Below are 24559 nucleotides of genomic sequence, written 5' to 3'. Positions count from 1 at the left end.
TGAGTAATTGTTGAGATAACCAACCCTGAACCTTGAAAATATACCAACTTGAATTTGATCGATATAATGTCATCAGGCTAAAATAAAAAAATAAATGACTAAAACAAAATAAATTGAAAGTAAATTAATTTGGCAGATATAATGTCATCAGACTAAAATAAAATTATACATATTATCAACTCGATCTAAAACATAATAATATTCATCCCGGACTAAAATCAAATTAAATAAAAAACTAAATATAATTAACTGGATTTGGTTGAAATAACGGGTTTGAGACTAAAACCAAGATTTTCTATCTCAGACTAAAATAATATAATAAATACTACGGTTCTAGCTAAAAAAATATTTTATCAAACTGGATTACAGCATAAGACGTTGGTCGATATAATGTCATCAGAATACCACAAAATATATTATCTATTCAGCTTTAAATAAAATAATATTTAACTAGAGTTAAAATAAAATAAAAATAAACTAAATGTAATTAGATGGTTGATATAAGGGGTCTAAGCATAAAACAAAATAATGTATATTATTGATCTACGGTAAAACTAAAACTAAATTCAAACTAAAGGTAATTCTTATATTATTGATCCTTGTTAAAATAAAATTAAAGTCTACCTGTATCCGCAATCGTCGGATTCGAATACGAATAATATCCGTTTTGTTGCGGATACGAATAATATCCACTTTATTTCATATACGAATGCGAATTTTTCGGACGAATATCGGATTTTACGAATTTTTTTGACACCCCTATACACAACCCCACCAACATCAAATATTTATATTATTATTTATACACTACCCAAGATTCAGGTTCAAATCCCGTCAATAACAAATATTTATATTATTACTTATAAATATACTAATAAAGTAATAATCCAAAAAAAAATTATTACAACTTTAAATAATATAAAAATATTAATGAAGAACCGTGTATCACACAGGCTCTAAAGTTATCTATCTATACTATATTATATACTATATTATAATAGACGAAACATTAAAAGTTTGGTAGTCGGTCGGTCGATACTTGGTGAAATTACTTAATTACCTTTACTTAATTATTTTAATTCTAATTATTGGGTCGATCAATTCTATTTCTAATTGTTATTGAAGTCAACTTTCTTTATTACTTTATCAATTTCAATTCTATTTTATATCGAACTCTATATCAGTATAATTTATATTAAATTCAACTTCTTCTACCAATTTATATTTTAATTCATATTGAGTTATATATTATTCTAATTTGTTACTTCGGGCTAAATTAATTAGCAAACTAAATAAAATTATTAAGATTTAGTTGATATGTCATATGAATCGGGCTAAGATATAATAATACTATCAGTCCTCCTAAATAAATTATACAAATGAATTTGGATAAATAAAATAATATATTTTATTTATCCAGGATAAAAAAAATACATTATACAATTGATTCAGACTAACACAAAACTGAAATCAAAAATAAAATAATATATATTAATTATTCAGTCTAAAACAAAATTATCTTATTGATCCACACTTAACAAATTAAAATTAAAATAAAAGTAATTAGTTTGATTTGGTCGGTGTATTGGGCATCAGGCTAAAATAAAATTATATAAACCACTGATCCGAGATAAATCAAATTAATATTAGACTAAATATAATTCATATCCTATTGATGTGAACTAATAATCAAATTTTAATTAAAAAATAAATATTATTTTTAAAAAAATACACATAGAATTATCAATAAAACTATATCGTTCAATCAACAATATTGTCTTTTTTCAAATATCTTTTATAGAATTACTGTTACTCGATTAAGTAATCAACATGCTAAAATAATATTTTTTAAGGTCCCAACATAATGAAGACATTATTATTATTATTATTATTATTTTGCTAAATAAGACATTATATTTTTAACCTCAATAAAATAATAATTTCATTACCAATGCTATCACTTTAAATAAGTTTAAATATTTTAAAAAGTTATGAACATATACGTCTACTAACATAATTATTATGAATTCATATCATTTAAAGTTTTAAATGAACAAAATTAAAAATTAAATTCAATTTTTAAAAAAAAAATATAATATTAAAAAAAATATATGCGACCTGAGCATTACATGGGTTTTAAGCTAGTAAGATTAAAGAACTAAATAAATATTTTTCACCCATTTATTATGTCTTGAATTAAATCTTAACTTACACGTCCTTGTATTCGATTCTAAAACCAAAACCTCATCTAAATCCTCATTTTTCATTTAGGAGAAAAATGGACCCGAGGATGACCTCATATAACTCCGGTGAGATTATAAATTTTTTCCATATAAATTTAATAACAATTTTGTAAATACTAGTAATTCATTTTAAAATTATAAATTTACCCACTCTTATATTTATACGAGAAAATGTTATAAACTTAACGCTCAGGTACTCTTCATTTAGACATCTTATTATAAAAAGATTACACATCACTATCCATTTTTTTATAATTTTTATTACAAAATGTGATTAAACGGATCCACGTGTCGCGTAAATAGAATGCCTACGTAACCGAGCCGGCAGTCAAATATAAAGGAGAGAGGGAGAAGGCTGCTTTCCCACCACATACCCCTCCTAATTATTCTGTTTGTCTTGATCCCGACCTTTTCCATTTTCCCCAATTTTTATCCCTCTAGGGTTTTCACTCTCCAACTATACACACATCTATACTTACATATATTCAACAATCATAATTCGGGTCGAGAATCATGAGCTTCCAAGATCTCGAAGCGGGCCGATCGGTGGGCTTTAGACGATCGGGACTTGCAAACGGTAAACAAGACCCGACCCAAGCCGTTGCTTCGGGTATTTTTCAGATCAATACTGCTGTTTCTACCTTTCAGAGATTGGTTAATACTTTAGGTACTCCTAAGGACACGCCTGAGCTTCGTGAAAAGCTGTGAGTTTGACTTTCCCTCGATTATACATACACATATGTGTATGTATATGTTTGTTTAGGGTTTGAATTTGGATGTGATTTACTTGTTTGCAACTTGGATTGGAAATTTTGAACTGGGTTGTATTAAATTTCATGATTTCTGAGTTTTCGTTTTTATCTTCTAATTTATGTGTTTTGGTTAGAATTAATATTTTGGATGGGGTTAGCACACATCAGATCGTCGTATAGTTAGATGAACATTTACCGAATTTTGTATTATCATCATTTTTGAAAATTGTTTGTTACTTTAGGTAATGTATTAATTTTTAGTAAGAGAATCAAATTGAAGGGAGAGGCAACTTTGTGTTCAACGAACTGGACTCTGGCTTCATTATGTGTTCGTTCCATAATTAGGTAAACAAGGGACTTGTGTCAAGAAGTTATAGAACTCAAATCAGACTCAAGGCTTAGACAATGATGTATTGCATTCCTAGCATTGCAGCGTGCTGCGTGCTGCGTGCAGCCTAGTGAATATTCTTTTCCCTTGTAAATGGTAACAAGAGATCGAGGGTTCAAGAGTTTCAGTTGCCCCTACTAATAAAAATATTATATGCTGGATTGTCTGTCCCCTTGGATATTTAGTAACAGACGACAGTCCATTAATTGGGAACTTAGCTCATAGTTCTCAGTAAGACTTACAAGAATTATAGGCTTAGTCCGATTGATGCAGGACAAGATTGTAAGAAACAATGATTTATTAAACAAAAACGATTATAAGCAATGAATTATTAGCAATGAATGATACGATTCCCAGGAATAATTAATCAATATTATTACCAAGGAAAAGTGTATAATCAAAGCTTCATAATATGTGGGGGATTACAATGCTTATATAGGGAATAGGGAATAAAAAGCCTAATAAAATAACCTAATTGACTAATTCCCATAGCAATTGGGCGTTATTATAAATAAACTACTAAATTAATAAACTTCTAGCCCCACATAAAACAAATAGATAACTACATTATTTATCTCTACACTAAACAAATAGAAAGTAATTATTTATATGTATATTAATTATTTATTTCCCTTCCTCATCCCCGATTGTCAATTTTTTTGTGCCTAAATAATGGTGAATCCCCTTTTCATTTAATTTCTGAAAAGGTGGCTGCCACACAATTCACAATTGTATCATTTATAACCCAAATAATAGATTTGAATATTCTTACACCAATTGGATTCTAAGTATTTACTAATAACTATTATTTGCTAACATACCGAGTAGAGACAATTAGTTATCAGAGTTACATGTGTGACCTTAATGTTTACCTGATACAAGTTAGTTGCGGTTTACTGGTCATTCATTTTTATCACGCTGTATTGTTAGATAGTTTACTCTCTCATAGTAGCCAAAATGGGATTTGTATTTTACTTAATTTGCTCCTTTGGCAGGCACAAAACAAGACTACATATTGGACAGTTGGTAAAGGATACTTCAGCTAAACTTAAGCAAGCTAGCGAAACTGATCATCACGCAGAAGTCAGTGTAAGTTGGCTTTTTTGGGTGGCACTGTTCACTCTTCTAGAAATCTCTTCGCTTCACTTGACTCGGCCATAGTTTTTAATATTTTTAAAATAATATTTTGTTCCATGTTTAAAGACTCAAGAGTCATCACTTATATTCTTGTAAACAGTGAGCAGTATATAAACGTTTATCCCCGTTTCTACCATTGGTTTTATAGTATTTAACCGAATTTATGATATTTGCAGGCCAGCAAGAAGATTACGGATGCAAAACTAGCGAAAGATTTTCAGGCAGTTTTGAAAGAGTTTCAGAAGGCGCAGCGGCTTGCTGCTGAGAGGGAAACAGCATACAGTCCTTTTGTTCCCCAAAAAGTTGCTCCACCCAGGTAACCACAAGCAAGAAACCTAATTGTGCACTCATTATGTTTTCGTACAATGTACATATGCAGAATAGTAGTGTATATATTTAGGACCTTTGCTACAAGAAATTATGAACTTGGCATGAATGATATTTTAGTTTGACTCTATTTTGTACAGCTATGCAGAAAGTGAGATAGACGAACGTTCAGATAAGCATCCAGAACAACGTGCTCTCCTTGTTGAATCTAGAAGGTGTGGTTTACACAAGTTTTTGTGTTTGTATACCCCTTTGTGGCTTTTCTAAACTAATTTTGCATCACATCTACATGGATGACGGTTTCACCATAGAGTGGATCTGCTGAGCTTGAAAGAGCTATCACGCTGCCAATTGACTTATCCGGCTGAATCGATTTTTTACTTGTTTTCATATGAATGGAATTAATCATTTTTAAATTCATTAATTGCAGTATTTATTAAATTGATGCAAACCGTAGTCTATTCTTCCGTATCAATTTTCTTTCAGCATTTGTTTTTTTAGAAATGTTAATGTACAGGGTTCATTATATTATAATGACTGTACTTAATTTGGCCATCCAAGTCATATATAAAACATGCGTAAGGATCCTCTTTCATTCTAGTCCAATTTGTTTAGGTTGCATGCATTGTGGAGTCAAGAGTAAACCAGATTGAACTTTAACTACCAGCACCCCTTAAATGTCTGAACTTTCCTATTACAGGCAGGAAGTTTTGCTATTGGATAACGAGATCGCCTTCAATGAGGCTATAATTGATGAAAGAGACCAGGGAATTGAAGAAATCCAGAATCAGATTGGAGAAGTAAATGAGATTTTCAAAGATCTTGCTGTGCTGGTTCATGAACAAGGAGCTATGATTGGTTAGAATTTCATACATTGGTTTCTGTCAAGCTTTTGAATCATTTATCCTCCGTCCCTCTACCCAGCTTTCTTAAGTTCAGTTAATTAAGATATGATATGCAAATATATATATTTTTCCAGATGATATTGGATCACATGTCGAGAATGCACATGCAGCAACAGCTCAGGGAAAATCCCAGCTTGTCAAAGCGTCTAAGACCCAGAAATCAAATTCGTCTCTGGTAAAACATTTATTTATGTATATATGTGTGATCTGCAGTTTGACGACAACTTGCATGGCTGCTTACGATGTTATCGATTTTTTTTCTAGAATTGATTCTGTGTAGAAATTTTATTACCCTCACACCAATGCCACGGGATCAAATATTGTAATTTTTTATTGTGTAGAAGAGGCCCAGTATTATTAGTTCAGATTGTGAAGACAATCAAATATTATAATGTATGACTGTGAGGAAGTTCAATCACACACCCTTTTTTCTGCCTCCGTGTTAGTTTTGTTTTATATTTTGTGCTAGGGTGTTCACTCCATTGTTTTATATTCCATTCAAAGGGACAGATGGCAGCCAGTCCTAACTTATAGCCATTTTACTCTAAATATCTACTTTCCTAATTTCAAAATAAAATAAAAGATGGTAAGTAAATATTGAACAAGATTCATTTGTGATTTGTTTATGTGCTTTTCTAGTGATCTGAGGAAATATTATCCTTAGGTCTATATAGGATCCTTATTCTCTTACTCTAAATTAATACTCCTTTTTTATTTAGTGGATGGAATTATTGCAGATATTAACCAATTGTATTTGTTCTAATCAATGCAGACGTGCTTGCTGTTGGTAATTTTCGCGATCGTTCTTCTCATAGTCATCATACTACTTGCAGCCTGATGAAAATATTATATCAATTATTCCTAAAGATAAATCGAAATTGAAAAAGGGCACATAAAGAGCAACCTTGGAATAAGGATGAATTCTCTGCTGGTCTGTGCTCCTTCATTTTCCCATACGGGGAATAATGAAATTACGCCCCTGCATGAAGTTGAGACGCGAAGATTGATAGCAACCAGCAGTGCTATTGTTTGCAAATTCTACCTTTCTTTTTCTTGGTTTAAAAGTTGTGTAATTTTGGTGCTGATATTCTTCTCTTTTTTTTTCCTTTATTCCTGCAAGGTGTGCCTTTGCTATGTAGTAGTTTTGTTTTTATAAGTGAAGTACTACATTGCTTGGACTTGTCTTTCAAGTGCAATTGAATTGGAATTGAAAATTTGGCATACTAGTAATTTTATATATTAAAAAGTTCAATCCTTTTGTGAGGGTGGCCATTTTTACGCATGAAGCCTTTGCATGAAAAATAAAGGGAGCTGATTGTGCACATACTTGATTTGTAGGTGCACACCCGTAGTTATGAAGACGAATATACCCTCATTTAAATCATCAATCTCAAACTTATTCATATGTTTAATAAGGCTATTTTTGGTCTAGAAATTAACAAGGGCCATAACGGTGAGGCGGCTCAGAATGCATCATTAAATATTTCCTTGGACAAGTTTTCCCTCATCGGTTAACGACCTCCAAACCTAATGAACACTACATTTCGATTATCCAAGACCAAAACAGCTAATGGAGGTATAATTGCATGTTCTATAACAATTAACAAGTTTTAAATAAATGTAAAATTAACAAGCATCTAAACTTCCAAGCAACCAAAATGCTAATTATTCAAGATTGCTTCTTATCATCCGGCTCAAAGTTAGAATGGCTGACAGATACAAGAACAATGGATATAGCTGACAGAATTGCAGAAATGAAAGTGAAAAATGACACGATTGGGGCATGTTTCTCTATGCCAGAAGGCACTTTCCACACAATACTACCACCCAAGGCTTTGGTAGCACTGACAGTTGAATTGAAAATGCAGATTTCAATGTGGGACTTCCTTTGTACATTGCACCGAGTAAATAGATCAGGCAGGCCAAATTCAATTCTCGAATATCCACGCTCTCCAAGAGGCTACAGAGAGAAGATTTCTTACAATTAGTTTTTCAGTGGCAGTAAAACAAGTTAGGGTGAAGCATTTTGAAAAAATAGACTCAACTTATGCAGCAGGTTTGCACATGAATAGAATGAGTAAAAGAGAACATGAAAAAACTATAATGACACCAGCTAGTCAGATTTTACATTAAAACTAATTATACTCTTAATATTTTCTAAAATCTTTAACTTAAGGTACATCACCGGATAGCGTGCATGTATAGGAAGTTCAATGTTTATTTCCAGTTCATTCTTGCTTCCTGATAATGCATTCGACCCAACATCCATGTGAATCTCAACAAGGGATCGGTTTGACTGAATTGAGGGTGACTCCAAATTTGTGTCCCCAAAAACAGATGCTTCCGTGTAAACTGTGTAAAACGGAAGGCTCAGATATATATAAGCTTTGGGACAATAGTAATAGTCAGAATGCCACTTGAAAGGGTGGATGATAATTTACCACCGTGGTGAAGAAGATGTTGTAACTCAAATGGATCTGCAAAGACTCCTGAGGGCAATTTCTCAATGATTATGGCCTCACAATAGTGATCAGGTACAGAAACATTTTCTTGATTTATATCAAATCGAACTGATGTAGATAGACGACGATGAGAACCTTCACCAATAAGACGACGCTGTAGAAGTGACAGTCTTGGTGCAAGGTCAACCTTGTCTTGCGATAGTTCACATAAGTCAAGGGGTACTTCATGTGCAATGAACTTTTGAAAATCTGAATCAAGCAGGCTGTCATATTTCTTAAAGTATGGTTCTGTAATATACCTCTGAAAGAAAGAAGCACAACTATAAACTTTCAGGAACGTGATAAAAAGCAGAATGAACCAATAACAATTAACTGATAATCAAATTCTAATGCAGGAATTGCTTAAATTTTAGAAGTTAATACCAAATTTCAGCATTTAACCAATACAGCTACAAGTTGATCGCAAAAAACAGGATTCAAAAATCACTCAAACACACACACCCAAACAAACCAACAAGAATGAACTATATGATCCACTTACCACTGTGGAATTCAATGTGTCCTTGCAAGATCCAATATCAGCAAGCAAAAACAACACTATTCCAAATATTAGATACATTTGAACTCGGAGAAGTAGAAGTTCAATAATATATCTGAAATTGGAAGATAGGGATAGTTACTAATTAGAAACTAATTCTAAAATAAAGCTATTCAATTAGGTTATCAAAAAGGCTCTATTTTCTCGACACCTAACTGAGAAATAATATGTACCTTATCACTAAATTATCATCTTGTAACCGAATCCATGCAAGATACAACACGGATTAATAGTAACGTTATTGTGCTAAATGGTTTCGAATAGTAAATTTGCATTAGGCATGCTATGCAACTAAAAGGGAAGCACCATTGTTGTTAGGTAAATTACTTCACCACCGCCAGAAGTTTCATACTCTTTTAGGTCCTCATGAATTGCCTCATTTACTTAACATTATTAGAACTTATTAGCTGTTTAATTATGCGAATTGCCTAATGCAAATTACACAATTAATTCCCATTTTCATTCACCTAAATTATAAATACAAACACACACACACAGTAATAAGCCACAAAATTGTTAAAAATGCGAATTAATTCAATCCAGCGCGCGCGCATATATAAACTATGAGTATGTGAAAACTAAAAAGTTACGAATTTACCCCCAAACAATCGCTTCTCCCTTTGTCTCCGATCTTCCTCTCCGTCGTATTTCTCCTCGGAAACCGTGAAGTGGGTCCCAACTAAACCAATCCTAGATTTGGTTTGTGTTGGAATGATTTAAAGTGAGATCATCTGATTTATGTAATAAATCAACGGACAAGATCATCCTTTTTAAAACGCTGTCGTTTCACCACTAGTCACTTTAAATTGGGCGGCTATTTTTGTCAAAGTTTATAAGTGGTTAATAAAATTAAAAAATAAATAAATAAAATTCAAGATATGAGTAACTCATCGTTATCAACGTCGCCGGCGCGTTCATCAATCTCGACAACGGCGATCGTCGGAGCAAATGGTCCGGCGATTCCCTCCGAAGATTTTCACTTCCCGGCTGATCTTATCTCCTTTCAGGATCGCAAAGACGAGGCCCTTCTTGGTCAGTTCTTCTATATATGTATCCATTTTGTGTCTATAAATACAATTAATTTAACTAAGGTTTTTATACTCAATATTCAATTTGGGCATCTGGGTTTGTTTATTTCTGCTTGATTATCGTAAAAATATCTTTAAATTTGCCATGGAGCTTCAATTATTAAGAATATGCTTCTTTTTTTCTAGCTCAATACTTTAGTTATTAGTATAGACTATAGAGATAAAGTTGCAAGTTTCAATAATGTTTTAGATATCGGATTTTGTTTAAGATTCGTATGTGTTGAGAATCACAAAACAAACAAAAGAATACTTTATACTTATTGTTTGTTGGTTTGTTATAGCATGTTTAATTTTAATTTCTTGAGTGTTTCTAAATTCGTAGTGCCTGTTTATGGATTGTAGTTTTAAAGGCTGACCTGATGTCGGCACTTGCAAAGGAGGTAAAATCCTTGGATGAAGATAACTGGATGTTTGAAGGACCTCGATCTCGTATTAACTATATATCAAAGCCAGGTACATTGTAGAAGTCAACCAACCCTTATATTGTTAACTGATCTCTTCTCATCTACACGATGATTTAACAGAAATACTCGAGTTCTGCAATTAATTCTCTTTTTAAGAGAAAATTCGAGCATTGCTCACATTAGTTCAGCTGGTTGTGGAACTCCAGAGGCATCTGTTTTGTTAACAGTTACTTATTGTAAAATATCATATAAATTTTTACTGCCCAACACTCGTCCATATCTATTTTGTTTTCTCGACATTTTGTTTTTTACTCATATATTGGAACTCCAAATAAAGGTTTCTATTCCATGTGTTTGATTAAGTAAATTTTAGATCACTTATTATGTGGTAAAAACTGAAGTTCGAATAGAATGTGCATGTGGTGGGTAACTTGTATTAAAAAGCAATTCATTTGTTGCTTATCGGGATTTCAGACAGCCTAGGATCACTACATGCCACTATGCTAGGGAAACCTTGATAACAATAGAGCTTAAAAATGAGCAAGTGTTGTGTAGAGTCTCATATTGATTTTATATATATACATGCTAGTGAATTGTTGGTTAGCCAAACGTAGCTATGTATTTCTAATTTACTTGATTACTCGTTTAGTTTTATTTTTTCTGAGGAATACTTGTTCAGTTACTTGTCATTGCAGACTTGCGGTATTTATATTTATTATCAACTTGAATTTGATGCAGAGTTTTGGTTGTAGTTGTGCAATGTCTTAGAATCTGCTTCCATTGGTAACTCAGTTCCAATGGACTGAAGAACCTGAAGCGCTCAAGTTTGTATAGGTTAATACATGCTAGTGAATTGTTGGTTTGCAAGTAATATGTTATAGAAGTCAATGGTTTAATTATGATTTTATAATTTTGAGTTGACATGGCCAGAATCATTTCACTGGTGTAACTACATTTAAGGATTCATGACAAATAGATCAACTCAGAGGCCATTTTTTTGAGTTTTGGCTTATTTGGTTTATACTAGCACTCTAATAGTTGCATACTCTGTTGATACTTCATTGCTACAGTCAAGATAGTATAGTCTAGATTAATTTTGCCCTTTAACAGGTGTCTACTAACTATAACAATATTGCTGGTTCAAACAAAATACGTTTTTGGATGCGTAGACCCTTTGTTGGTAGGAACATATATCTTCAAGTCTTAGTATATTTGGAGTTTGCATTTTCTTGGCCAAGATTCGTTTGTGACTTCAGTAAAGTATTAATATTATTTTGGACAAAATTCCTGCTTTCCATGTATAGGCATGTTTTCTTGTTATACCATTTGTTCATTATCCACTGGCCGTGCCCTCTTCATTTCAGGTGGCTTTCTGAACAAGCGTATGGAAAGTTTGAAGATTAACTTGGCATCAAAAGAATGACGATAGAGTACTTAAGAAAGTGGCATCCTTTACTGTTATTTTATATTTGATGTAGCTGGAGATAATGTAACCTGTAGCCAAATGTAGCTCTGAATTTCTGATTTACTTGATTTGTTCGTTTAGTTTTATTTTTTGTGATATTCAGTCACATGTCATTGCAGACTTGCAATATATATATTGATTATCAACTAGAAATTGATCCAGAGTTGTGTTTGTAGTTGGTTCAATATGACAATATCTTACAATCTGCTTCCATTGATAACTCAGTGGTCAGTGCCAATGGACTGAAGTACTAGAAACAATTTATAGATTATTGATGTTGCATTCACCTTTATACCTGAGGTCACATAACAAAGAACCACTCATCATTACATTTACAAGCTAGAACTGAAGTTGAGTCATCAGCAGCTTGACTTCTCTAATCTGTAAATGAAGTAATGGCTGTGTTATTTAAAATGATTTGTTTGGAATATTATTAAATATCATATTCAAACAACAGTATTTCTAGGAAAACGATTTTCAGTTAGGATTTATGGTTTCATTGGAATATTTAGTGTTCTAAATTATGAGGCCACTTTTAAGCTGAATGAGGGTTTTGAGTCCAGGTGTCAGAAGCATTCCCAAGTAAACCTTCTACATTACCACTGCAACATGCAGTTACAAATGGGTGATCAAGAAGCTCTTCCACTGTTCCTCTAGCCCTCCAATCCTTCTCCAAACACCTCCCAACAAAATTATGCAATTCTGGCGACGCCTTCTCTGGCAGCGCCATCTTCTCTCCAAAGCATATGGCACATATTAGTGTTGCCCAATCTAACTTCTGTCCCGGATCAATCAACGGATAACGCCCCACAAAACATTCCAACACTACCACTCCAAGTGACCAAACGTCACCTGCGAATCCATTACAATCTCCACTATTCCACCTCTCTGAATCAAACCTTTCGGGACTCATGTATGCACATGTTCCAAAACACCATTCACGCTCTTCATTCGTTGTTGCCACTACTCTGCTCACGCCAAAATCAGCAATCTTCAACTCCCCTTTGCTGTTGATCAGTAAATTTGACGGCTTAATGTCTCTATGCACTATCTGCATTCCATGCAAATACTGCAATCCTTCCAACACTCGTCTTGCCACCACAGAAATTACCTGTAAAGAATACATGCTCTAATGATATAAACTACAGAGAAAGATGGTACAATTATTCTTAATGAACTATGTTACCTTTTCAGGTAATGTGTGGCAAATACTTAAGATATCTAGCAAAGATCCAGCTTCCATATACTCCATAACAAAACATAGATCACCACCATTATCTGTATCAAGGAACTCATTATCAAACACACCATAACACTTGACAATCAAATTTGAATCCACCCGTCTAAGAATCTCCGCCTCTCGTACTGCAGCCTGTTGTTGTATCTTCATCTCGCCCTCATCGAATCTCAACACTTTCAACGCATAAACATTAGCAGAATGCTTGTGTCGAACTTTATAAACAGTGACTCCATGACCATGACCAAGAACAGCCAGCTTCTCAAGGTCTACAATATTATCAACAGCAATAGAATTTGTGGAACTGGTTGACGATAATGGCGATAACGTAGACGATGAAGAAGATGATGAAAGATTATTATGATGCAAAAATTCACATGATGGCAGTGGAGCAGGTAAAGAAAGCCTCAAGGCTTGTTGGTGCCTCCTCTGCCTAATCATTGTTAGTTTAACACATTTTTACTACCTTGACTTCTACTCATCAGGACTCAGTGTTGGTTAATCATCTATATTTATACACTAATTTATACACAAAGGATCTTGTATAATGGTTAATGAGATTTATGGGATTACAAGTGGTGTTGATGATCCCACGGTTAATGGGGCAGGTGAGTTTTTTGTGGTAACATTGGCTGCTATTTCTGGCTGTGAGTTGAGATAGTAACTGAGGTACTCTTGTAAACTGCCACGTATAGTTTTATAATTTTTTGTACCTATCTTTCAGGTGTGTTGTGCATTATTTTCGGCCACAGTTCTAGCTTATGGTTTATACAACCTATCATCATCTGTTTTATTCAGGTTGTAATGTAATATTCTCAAAAGAATACAATTATCTGACATTTCCTACTCCTAAACAAAGACTAATATGATATTTTCGGCCTGGATTCGTGATGTTAAAAAACTTCGTTGCAAAGATCGATTGCTAGTACAAACAAAGTCCATGACCTAATTATTTTTTAAAAAATATGATAAAAATAGATTTAGGTAAATTATTTTACTGATATAAAATTTTAAATTTTTACATTAACTTCTACAGAAGATCAAAGAACAGAGAGTTTATTGTACCACTTCCTCGGCCGGAAAATGACCAGTGATGACTAATGAGTCCCTACTCTTTCGATAGAGCTGAACCATGTCAAGGTTAAAGCATTGACCCAAAACAACGGACTAAAAACTTCCCCATCAAAATGAGCAAAACAATGGCAAAAGGAAGCACATTAGTATAAGATGATTTGATCTATAAGTTCACAGGAACACTCATACACTACCACATGACATTGGGGTATACTGCTATAATTAAAGTCAGGCCTTTTTGGTGTCTGATGAGAGATGATCCATCTGTTCTGTAAGCCTTTGCATCTGAGCCTTAGACCATTCATTCTCCAAAGTTTTCACTTCATTCTTCTGTGTAGAATCCTCTAAAGTAGAATCCATTGCCTCACCGTCTGCCTGAACCAAGCTCTGTTCGAGAAACTGTTCCCAAGCGGGTTCAACCGAATTAAGTACCTGCATCTCATCGAAGTAAGAGTTATTATCCCAGTCGATACCCATATCAGGAGAGAGATCGCCAATGTCCAAGGACATGGTTTGATCTGCCTCCAATGATGCTGGATCTAGGAATGCACCATTACTTCCACTAGGATTACTGACATTGCTTCCTGAAATCATTTCTTCAAACTTGGAGATATCAAGGATATTAATGTCATCTGGAGGAAGACTGACAGACGGCAACTCATGTTCCCCGATCAATGAGCTTACATCAGGAAGTTGTGCGGTTATAAGGGCATCAGAAGTTACACCTGCCTTTATATCAGATATGGAGGTTGAAGGACCACTAAGAATAACCCCTGAATCTGATGGGACATAAGAACCAGTAGAAATTGGTGGATACTTGGATAGAGTCCCTCCTGAGCTATGAGTTGGAGAACTTCCATGGTCTGATGCAGTCAAAGGTGAGGAGATATCACTAGGGATAACACAATCCGAGCTATGGTCAAAGGTCTCCAGCTTAGGAGATGCATCTGATTTTGCTATCTGACTGAGCAATGCTTTTGCAGCTTCAATCACATTAGGCTGGTACTTGACAATCTGCCCATCATCAGGTTTGATCCTCCGTTTCTTATTGCCTTCCGTTAAGCGCTTGGTACTCTCAGTTTGCTGCTGAACAAATTGTGACAAAAAGCCAGGGCTATTCACAGCCTTCGCTAGGAACGACATCATCTGCTGTTGCCTTTGCTCCATCCCATGAAGGCGCTTCACCATTGTTTGTAAATGATGGTCAGTGGTCTGCTGTTGCTGTCTCAACCTGACAAGCTCTTGCATAAGGACATTCTTGTCCCTTTTTAGCCTTTCAACCTCTTCCTCGAGGCCAAATGTCCCCACTTCAACACATGCCCCTACTGATGAACTTTGTCCATGCGGTTGTTGGCTTTGGCCCTGAGTTGGTTTCCGGCGGACGATAGTCCTAAGCAAGTGCCTTTGGCCTCTTAAAAAGCCTTCATTAGCAAACTCCCAGCGGTCTGGATCAACCTTCCTGAAACCCTGTTTACAAACAATATTAGACAATGTAGCGTTATGATAGAAACATAACGTCACAGGGTTTATCTAAAGTCAAGAAGCCAATGGATACATCCAATGATCTAGTAACAAAGACTTTGTAGCAAGATTCGTTTCTATAGAACAATCGCACTGCGTATACGGTTTCTGAGACAGGTTCAACTATCATAAATACAAACTTTTCAAACTAAAACTGGGATTGGCAATCTGACCTTAAATAAATCTAGGCTATAATCATATTCAAATGATGGTAAGTATAAAAAAGGAGGATAATCATGATTATAAGAAGTTAAGCGAACACCATCACACATAAAAGGGAATAATCAGTACCATCCTTATCATTAAAACCGACTACACAAAGCTTGACCTGCAGCCTTAAAAAACAAACTACAATACCATACTTCCACTATCAGATTTTGACAATCAACTTTGAAGCCAGAGATTTTAGACATCCACCAACAAATTACACATACATTCACGATTCAGAATACTGTTATCAACGTGAAAGGGACATCTCAGAGAACTGCAAACCCTATTTTGTAAATAGATCTTAAACTGCGAGGTGATCTTCCTAGGAATAATACGAAGTCGCCAGAAAGTAAAAGAGGTTGTCCACAAAGTCCTGGGAAAGAAGGTTATGGATGGTTAGGTGCTCTAATCACAATCTACTTAAAGCATACAGGCTGGTAACGAGTATCATGTTAATTTTAGACTTTTAGTTAATCTTTGGGTCTATATATTGTCGCTGTTTCTTTATCTGCCTTCTCTCTCTCGAATTTGTTCCTGTATGAGAATTTCCATGGTAGACTAACCAATCAGAAAACATATCTTCCAAAGTATCCAGCTTTTGAAAATACTTTATACAGATACTGACGGTTGGCCACAATGAGGAAAGCAGAGGTCTTTGCGGCCAAAGCTAAACTACTATCATTTTTCATGGTCATATAACAGTATAAATAACAGAAGAGAGAAAGGATATAAGCTAGATTTTCAACTCACAGTGACTAAAAATATATTTTTATAATGAGTTATTCTAACCATACTTCTGGAATAAAAGTGGAAAGACTGATAATTACTTTTCAGCGTACCTCCCATTTTGATGTCTAATAAAAGAATTACGATGTACATATTTATCTCAATACTCGGGTTTTCTTTACCATGTTAAAGGTTACTCCAGTTATATATTTTCTGTTAGCTATCAGTAAAGTGTTAGCTATTTATCAAATCTTTGTGTTTCCTAAACGACTAATTCATAACACAGCTCTTGGTTATTCAGGTTTTCATGCGCCATACCCTGTACTGCTTTCAACTCCCCCAATGTTTTCTGTTTGTGTTGGTTTCTTACATGAACCTAATAACTTGGAAAGTTCGTAACTTGCCAGCACTAATTAGTAACATATTGAGGGTACACCAATCTACTGATCAGAAACTGTGAAAGCCGGATAAAATATTGTAAATCAGACCAGCCCAAGAATAGTGTTTTCATTTAGTTGTCCTCCTCAGTCATCAACTCAGTTCTGACAGGGAACCTAGAACCTATCAACATCCCACTCGAAGTCAAGTAACACAAACTGCATCAAAAGGGGGAGAAAATAATAAGAAACAACACCATACACATTCAAGATTTGCAACCTAAAGGTCCACATTTCAAATCAACAATTTAGACTAAGAAAGAAGCGGAAAGTTTCGCATCATCCTACACAAAATCAACATCTCTCAAGCTCAACTCCAATCAACAACTACACTGCCCACAGCCAAAAGTAAATTTTAGTTTCTCTGTATAAATTTTTAAAAGTCGCTCAAGAATAATCTTTTTCACAAAATTTAATTAGAATTATTTATGATATTAAATTGGAGCAGATAAGATTACATATCATATTCAATACTATCTATCAACAAAAAAACCCGGAAATAGAACAAATAAACTAAACAGAAAATTATTGCCATTTCTTAACATTTTTCAAACATCCAAATATAAATTATGCAAATAAATTATAAAAATCACATAAGAATGTAAAATAAATAAGAAAATAATCATTCTAGGCAGCATCAACATCTGTCATACTATATACCAACTCTTAAGCCTTACTAAACAAGCATAATCTCCACATCTAAAACATATATCCATTATGTAAAGAACAAACTATTAAATCAATTCATCTCCCTACATATATTTCTCTGACTCAAAAAATGATATATTTAACAAAATGAAATCAGACTATATCCCCACTGTCAAATCACAGCAGATAGAGCATACATCCTACTCAACATCACCAATTAACCAAACAAATTACGAAATCAACAAACTAATTGAAGTTTACACTCCACAATTTTTCCTACACACGCAAGTAAACTAATAAACATAACAGTTAAAGTTTTTTTTTTGCGAAGTTCATAACAGCTAAAGTTATTACTGCAATTCTTCCACAAATTTTAGTTTTTTTTTAAATAAGGACATACACAAAGCAAGCAAAAGGAGTGTATATCAGATAGAGAATATATATATTCTACTCAATAATATCATCAATCAACGATATTAATCAACGAAATGAAATTTTTTCGAGTAAATTAAAAAACACAACATAAAGAAGTTAACACTACACATTTATATTACGAGAGAGAGAGGGGGGTGAGGGTGAGGGGGAGAAAGAGAGGGAGAGAGGGAGGGGTAGAAGCAGAGAGAGCGAGAGAGAGCGAGAGAGAGAGAGAGAGAGAGAGAGAGAGAGAGATCATACATAAGTATTGAGCTGACGCACAAAGCTGGAGAAATTGTTATGTTTAAAATACTTGGGCAAAACATCTCTACCGAACTCAGGTGGATCCCACACGATGAAGCTATTGTTAGAATCACTCCACGAGACTATCTTATCAATTTCCGGATTATCAACCATATCGTACGTCTTCACAAGGAACGGCGGCGGAGCATTTACGTTGGTTATCGGAGTAGGAATCGCCGGAGATTGAGATCGTCCGGTGGCCGGATTATTGGTGCCGTTGGTAGAAGCCATGGGCGGTGGAATTGAAATCAAGAGTGTTGTAAATGCGGAGACTAGAGAGGGGGATTTTTGGGGATAAAACGCTGGGGGGCGAGTGTTGGGTAATTGTGTTGCTCTAAAATATCTATATTTATACACCTGGTAAATTTTCGATTAGATTTTTGTAAGATTTTTACTATCAAACATTTTCAAATTTCCTTTCTGCTCGAAAATTCATATTTTAGAACTTTTTTATTTATTTTAATGGAAAGTACGTCATGTCAAAAATATATGAAATTCTTTATTTACTCGGAAAATTTAAAGTTTCTTTGACCAATCAAGAAAGAACTTTTACATGTTATCGTTTCATCTTAATTTCAATGTACATACAAAATTGTGGAATTAGTGATTATAGATATCTCAGGTTTTGATCGATTATTATTCTTTGTGTTATAATAAATGTTCTAACTTTTTCTAATTTTTCTCACACATTTGAACCCCATATAAAATATACTATATCCATCCTTTTTCAATCTATCTATATTATTATATTCAAATGAAATATTAAAAATTTGGTTTCTGGTTCTTAATCGCTCAATCTAGAGCTGTATTGATTAGGATCGTAGATCTAATTTTAAAAATTATTTTCAAGTAATATAAGATCGAATCCTATATGTAATATATTATTAAAATTATAATATATAATTATAAAAACGACCCAACATCGCACGGATTATATAATATTTATTATCATTTACGAGAGAGTATTTTAACACACATTTTAAGATGAATAGAAAGTGTAGTTCTATATTTTTTTTTAAAAAAAAAAAAAATTTTGAATAAAAAAGTTTAAATATCTATTTTCATTTAGGAAAAAAAATTATAAAATCATGTCTTATATTCATCTTAAAATGCATAGGAATACTCTCTCTCTCAGGACGTATTAGTTATAAATGTTAATTTTTCACATATTTCAACAACTATACAAAATTTAGTTAATATATTTTTTTAATCTTTTTGTAACAAATGAAAACACCATATTTTAATGGAATAAAAAAAATAGTATGTCTACACATATGTTTGTGATATACTTAAAAATGCGCAAAAACATTAGGATATTCATTATGAAACTTTAAATGAGGGTTATGTTTTCGAACATATTTGAAATTTCGTTCGATTCGATTATTATAAAAAATTACTTTGAATTAGTGAGAATTTTGGGACTAGACTGTCTTGTGTGGGACCGAATTTACCCTTTGGAGCTTGGAGGGAGTGGCATGGAGTCCCATACTCCCCATCAGTCTCAGTAATAATGCTGTCACGAGTCTTGTAATGGGAGCTGCATCCTAGGGATGTACGCGGTTCGGTTCGGATCGGTTTTGGGGTAAAAGTTGCACCAAACCGCGAAGAGCGGTTTTAAAAAATTATCATCCGCAACCGTATTTGCGGTTGCGAATTTGCGGTTATTACGGATCGGTTTGTGGTTCAACCACTTATTTTAAAATAATTAATAATTTGTAAAAAAATAAATTCGGAATATTAATAAATTGAAGTTAAGTTACGTGATAAATTACATTCAAAAATAAAGTATAAACTGATGTTCCGTGTGGAGTAAGGATATTAAAAACATACAAAAATGTGGAGGCGAGAGAAAAGAAAAAAGAAAAGGATAAAAAAAATTATAAATTGATTATATTTTTCATTTGTTTGGTTATATATCTTATAATGATTGTGAATTTTATGAATGAAATCTTAACATTAACCTAAGATTAGTTGATAAATGTGTATACTTATTAATTTATATGATATCAACTACATTTTTGGAAATATATTTTATTATAAATATATTTTGCGAGTTGCGGTTGCGATTTTGCGATTTTCAAGAATTTAAAACCGCATCCAAACCGCGAATGAGCGGTTTTTAAAATTTAAATCCACAATCAACCCGCGTTTCGCGATTATCCGCAAAAGCGGTTCGGTTGCGAGCGATTGAGCGGTTGGATTCGGTTGAGCGGTTTGTTTGTACACCCCTACTGCATCCCATCATTCTTTGGTAAGTCTAAAAAGTTTATCTTTTTATCATTTTAATTAAGGGGCCTGTTTAACTGTTTTGATATGCCAAACTTGTTTTGAAAAAAAAAAACAAATTCCAGTCTGTAATTACAAATTATATAAATAAAGATATATACATATTACAAAGTATATTTAATCGTAATAAAGTTATAAAATAAATATATAATACAAAATTAAACCTGTAATCCGCTATTTCTTTTTAAAAAAATATAATGCTATGTGTAAATGATAATTTGACTGCGTAACATTGCTAGCTGGCGCGCAACTGGTCTTCTTGGTAGGAGAAAGGTCACCTCTCTCATTTTTGTGGGTCATGCTAATTAAGGATCTTTCAAAAATTCGAATCCGAAGCATTTGATCTGAAAAAGGTCCGGCCAATCCCTTTTCTTGAAAATCCGGTTTGACGTGAAATTCGAAAATTTTGAATAAAAACCTGAATTTAAAACAACCCATATAAGATTCTTGTTTAAAAAAATAGGATAAAAATTCGATTCGACCCGGATAAAAGCATGTACTTTTCAAACGTCCAAATAAAATTTAATTTTCAATATTAAATTAAAAAATATATACGATACTTCTAATAGATTTAAAAAAAAACTATACATATGATTAGAAGCCAAACAAATTACACTTAATTGATTATCGATTTGATATAGTAAATAACAATAGTTAGAATTTAAGATTAATAGATGCAAATAGTTAAATGTGATATAAAAAATATTATTTATTTTAATATCTATAATACTATCTTTCATAACTCAATATTTTTTTTTTGGTATCTAACCTACTCTCATCGATAAAACATAATATGTAAACTAGCATCAATATATTATTAAAAAAATAATATATAAATAAAAAACCCGGTAAGATCCCGTCCGTGAGTCTAAAAGGGACTCATATTTTAGGGAAGCAACTCCCAACTTAATTTTCAAAAAAGTCCGAATCAATCCATTTTAAAAAAGTGAGGCTTTTTAAAGGCCGATAATAATCAATCGTAGTAATAAAATAAAACTAGAAAAATTATATGAGTACCAAAAAAAAAAAAAACTTAAGCAAATTTTTTTGCTAAGTATAAACTTGCAATTTGGTCACAGTGTTTTCAAATTATATATAGTTGTAACAAATAATTAACTCTGCAATAATTTGTTTTTTGTATATAAATAGCAAAAAGAATTTTATATATACATGATAATTAAATTATTGTTGTATATACATTATCATAAATAAATCTTACAACTCCGTACATAATATGAAAATACGATATAAAAAATAATGTGATAATTCACATTTATGTTTGTTATACCTGCTTCCGGTCATGGGCTCCACATGGGTGCATTGAAGGGATGGGCTCTCACATATGAGCTAGAATTGGGGGTTCATGTGACTTGGGCCAGCATATACGAGCTGGACTCGTGATGTGCGAGCTGGGCTCACATACCCACATGCGATTGGGCTCTCACATGAGAACTGGGCTCAGGTGCCCATATGCGAGCTGGGCCCATGAGCCCACGTCTTATGAAAATAGAGGAAACATCATATTTATTAATTGAGAAGAAAGGCGATGCGAGCCGAGGTGACCAGGCTGACCCGCATTAAAGGACTTTGTGTGCAACATGGAAAGTGACTCATAGATGACTGAGTTACTCGTAAATTTCGGGGCCGACGCAGGTTATTCCTACAATTACGGGAAGAAATGCGGAGATGTCGCGAGATTGTAAGAAGCGTGTGGAGCCGTTCGAGATTTACGTGACTAATTGGCTGAAGGCCTGACTTAATCATGGGCTTGGGCTGCACGAGTCAAGAAACCCTAACCCTAGCCTATGTGACTTGTTCCCCAAGAACTACATGAGGCTTGATGCCTATAAATAGGGTACGTAGGCACTTGTATGAGAGATGTGTCGACACTTGATAGAGAATAACAAAAACCCTATTATTTCTTAATGAGTCAACATATAAGCTCAACCATCGTATACAACCTTCCTCCGCGCTCAAACACCACCCTTGATCTTTATTCCAGCCAATAACCTCCAAAACACTGTTATACGAAATTCTCCCTATAACATTTGGCGCTAGAAGGAGGGGCCTATCATCTTAAGGAGAAGAGCTGACCAAAAAAGGCAAACAAGTGGTGAACAAGAGGGAGGGACGACGTAGGTGCAGAGACAATTATGAAGAGGAGTCGCAGGTGCAAGATGGAGGAAGGGGATGTCATGAGCGACCTCAGGGCTCTCACCACTCTAGTAATGTAAATGGTGACAAAGAAAGAGAAGTCATTAGAGTGGGTGACTTAAGGAGAATCCTAGATCAGATTGAACAGGAGAAGAGGGGACCCATGCCCTCAACGGCCCCCTCTCCGTTCACGGCTGCTATTCGATCATCTCCCTTAACTCGAGTATTCAGGCACAAACCCGATCTTCTGTTCAATGGCGAAGCCGACCTTGCGGAATATCTTATACAATTTAACATAGAGATGGAGGTCTATCAAGTGCAAGAGCCAACCCGTTGCAGACTCTTCGTAGCATCACTCCGAGGGAGTGCCCAACAATGGTTCTCCAAGTTAGGGCCGGCTAGCATAAGGACGTGGCGGCAGTTGGAAGACCTGTTCATCCGACAATTTCAATTCACCCTCCACTACTCACCCCTTGTGGCCATGCTAGCCAACATCAAGCAGAGGGAGGGGAAGCCTCTGGCGAAATACTTTCTCCGGTTCAATAATGAAGTTCCTAAGGTGAAAGGTGCTAGCGAAAAGACCATCAAGAACTTTCTGATAGGGAGTTTGAAAGAAGGGTCAAAATTTTGAAAAAGCCTCCAGGCTAGCGAGCCAAAGACCTTGGCATAATTCTATGAGCAAGTTGAACCCTTTAAAAGGGTGGAGAAGTCGATGAGGGAACTAAAAATCAGCGAGAATTATCGAGACAAGAGAGATTGGTCATCGAGCCCTGATGAGAGGAGGAAGATGTATCGATGTAGTTCAAGCCCCAAGAAGTCTGCCCGGGGCAAAGAGAGAAATAAAGATTCGAGGAGGCCCTATACAAGCAAATGACAGATACACACCCCTCTGGTAGCCTCCATCGACCACATATATGCTACCTATGCTAGAAAATGGGTGTTCAGGAAGGCAGCCCTTCTCATAGACTACAACAAGAGGGATACTTCGAAGTATTGTGCATACCACGAGGCCACGGGGCATGATACAACTGATTGTAGATAATTGAAGGATGAAATCGAGATGCTGATAAGACAAGGGAAGCTTACAGAGTGGGTTGTCAAGGAGGTTCAAAAACACAGGAATGATTATCATATCATCCCTCCTCCACCCCCAGAAGACAAAGAGAGGGTACCCCGGGCCGGCATCATTCATATTATTCTTGGCGAGTCTCACATTGGTGGAGACAGCTGGAAAGAGATGGACAGATATGCCCGGGAAGCAAAGGACAAGCCCCTCACCAACATCAATCATCTGAGCCAAAGGCCCCCGGAGCTCTTTGAAAAGGAGGCTGATGATCTTATGTTTAGGGAGAATGATGCAAAATGGGTGCACTACCCCCCATACTGACGCCCTGGTCATAAAAATGAAGATTGGGACAGTGAATGTCCATCGAGCATTGGTGGATACCAGGAGCTCGGCAGACGTTCTAACCTATGATGCCTACAAGAAACTAGGACTGCTGGATAGAGAACTGACCTCGACAGGTGGGCACTTGTACGGGTTAACGGGAAACTCAATTGGAGTAAAATGGATGATTCGGTTCCCGATGACCTTAAGAGAAGAGCCTTATATGGCCACCCAGATCGCTATATTTACAGTTGTAGATCAGCCTTGTACCTACAATGTTATAGTGGGCAGGCCCCTTATGAGGGCAATGAGGATGGTGACCTCAATCCATAACATGACAGTAAAATTCCCAACCCCCATGGGGGTAGGCTTCCTGAAGAGTTGTCAATATGA

At 34.7% G+C, this 24559-nt stretch overlaps 5 protein-coding genes across 6 annotated transcripts; 2 read left to right on the top strand and 3 right to left on the bottom strand.

The window, feature by feature from the left end:
• Positions 1 to 2601: 2601 nt before the first annotated feature.
• LOC141667589 (syntaxin-22-like) lies at positions 2602 to 7015 on the top strand. Of its 2 annotated transcripts, XR_012552668.1 has the most exons (8): positions 2602 to 2947; positions 4379 to 4472; positions 4697 to 4836; positions 4988 to 5062; positions 5548 to 5705; positions 5827 to 5927; positions 6525 to 6819; positions 6873 to 7015. XR_012552668.1 is itself a non-coding variant. In XM_074474137.1 (7 exons), exons 1-7 carry the CDS (start codon positions 2757 to 2759, stop codon positions 6588 to 6590), a joined length of 825 nt encoding a protein of 274 aa, XP_074330238.1. In that variant the 5' UTR covers positions 2602 to 2756; the 3' UTR covers positions 6591 to 7015. The 2 variants fall into 2 exon arrangements, 1 of the variants encoding a protein (XP_074330238.1); XM_074474137.1 differs by having other exon boundaries at positions 6525 to 7015.
• A 310-nt stretch (positions 7016 to 7325) lies between these two features.
• On the bottom strand, positions 7326 to 9544 carry LOC141667879 (uncharacterized). The gene is made up of 5 exons (XM_074474518.1): positions 9411 to 9544; positions 8756 to 8867; positions 8194 to 8515; positions 7938 to 8104; positions 7326 to 7712 (listed from the first exon to the last, which is right to left on the bottom strand). Exons 2-5 carry the CDS (start codon positions 8831 to 8833, stop codon positions 7422 to 7424), a joined length of 858 nt encoding a protein of 285 aa, XP_074330619.1. The 5' UTR covers positions 8834 to 8867; positions 9411 to 9544; the 3' UTR covers positions 7326 to 7421.
• A 97-nt stretch (positions 9545 to 9641) lies between these two features.
• On the top strand, positions 9642 to 11956 carry LOC141667880 (protein SAMBA). Its single transcript, XM_074474519.1, has 3 exons — positions 9642 to 9844; positions 10243 to 10353; positions 11669 to 11956. The coding sequence occupies exons 1-3, from the start codon at positions 9691 to 9693 to the stop codon at positions 11725 to 11727; spliced, it is 324 nt and encodes a 107-aa protein (XP_074330620.1). The 5' UTR covers positions 9642 to 9690; the 3' UTR covers positions 11728 to 11956.
• A 59-nt stretch (positions 11957 to 12015) lies between these two features.
• Positions 12016 to 13504, bottom strand: LOC141667878 (mitogen-activated protein kinase kinase 10). Its single transcript, XM_074474516.1, has 2 exons — positions 12956 to 13504; positions 12016 to 12880 (listed from the first exon to the last, which is right to left on the bottom strand). The coding sequence occupies exons 1-2, from the start codon at positions 13445 to 13447 to the stop codon at positions 12305 to 12307; spliced, it is 1068 nt and encodes a 355-aa protein (XP_074330617.1). The 5' UTR covers positions 13448 to 13504; the 3' UTR covers positions 12016 to 12304.
• A 651-nt stretch (positions 13505 to 14155) lies between these two features.
• Positions 14156 to 18666, bottom strand: LOC141666692 (heat shock factor protein HSF8). The gene is made up of 2 exons (XM_074472837.1): positions 18298 to 18666; positions 14156 to 15547 (listed from the first exon to the last, which is right to left on the bottom strand). Exons 1-2 carry the CDS (start codon positions 18568 to 18570, stop codon positions 14309 to 14311), a joined length of 1512 nt encoding a protein of 503 aa, XP_074328938.1. The 5' UTR covers positions 18571 to 18666; the 3' UTR covers positions 14156 to 14308.
• Positions 18667 to 24559: the final 5893 nt, after the last annotated feature.

Source organism: Apium graveolens, chromosome 6, assembly GCF_009905375.1.
Source record: "Apium graveolens cultivar Ventura chromosome 6, ASM990537v1, whole genome shotgun sequence".
NCBI lineage: Eukaryota > Viridiplantae > Streptophyta > Magnoliopsida > Apiales > Apiaceae > Apium > Apium graveolens.
The sequence above is the reverse complement of the archived record's forward strand: the minus strand, read 5'-3'. Positions and strand labels throughout refer to the sequence as shown.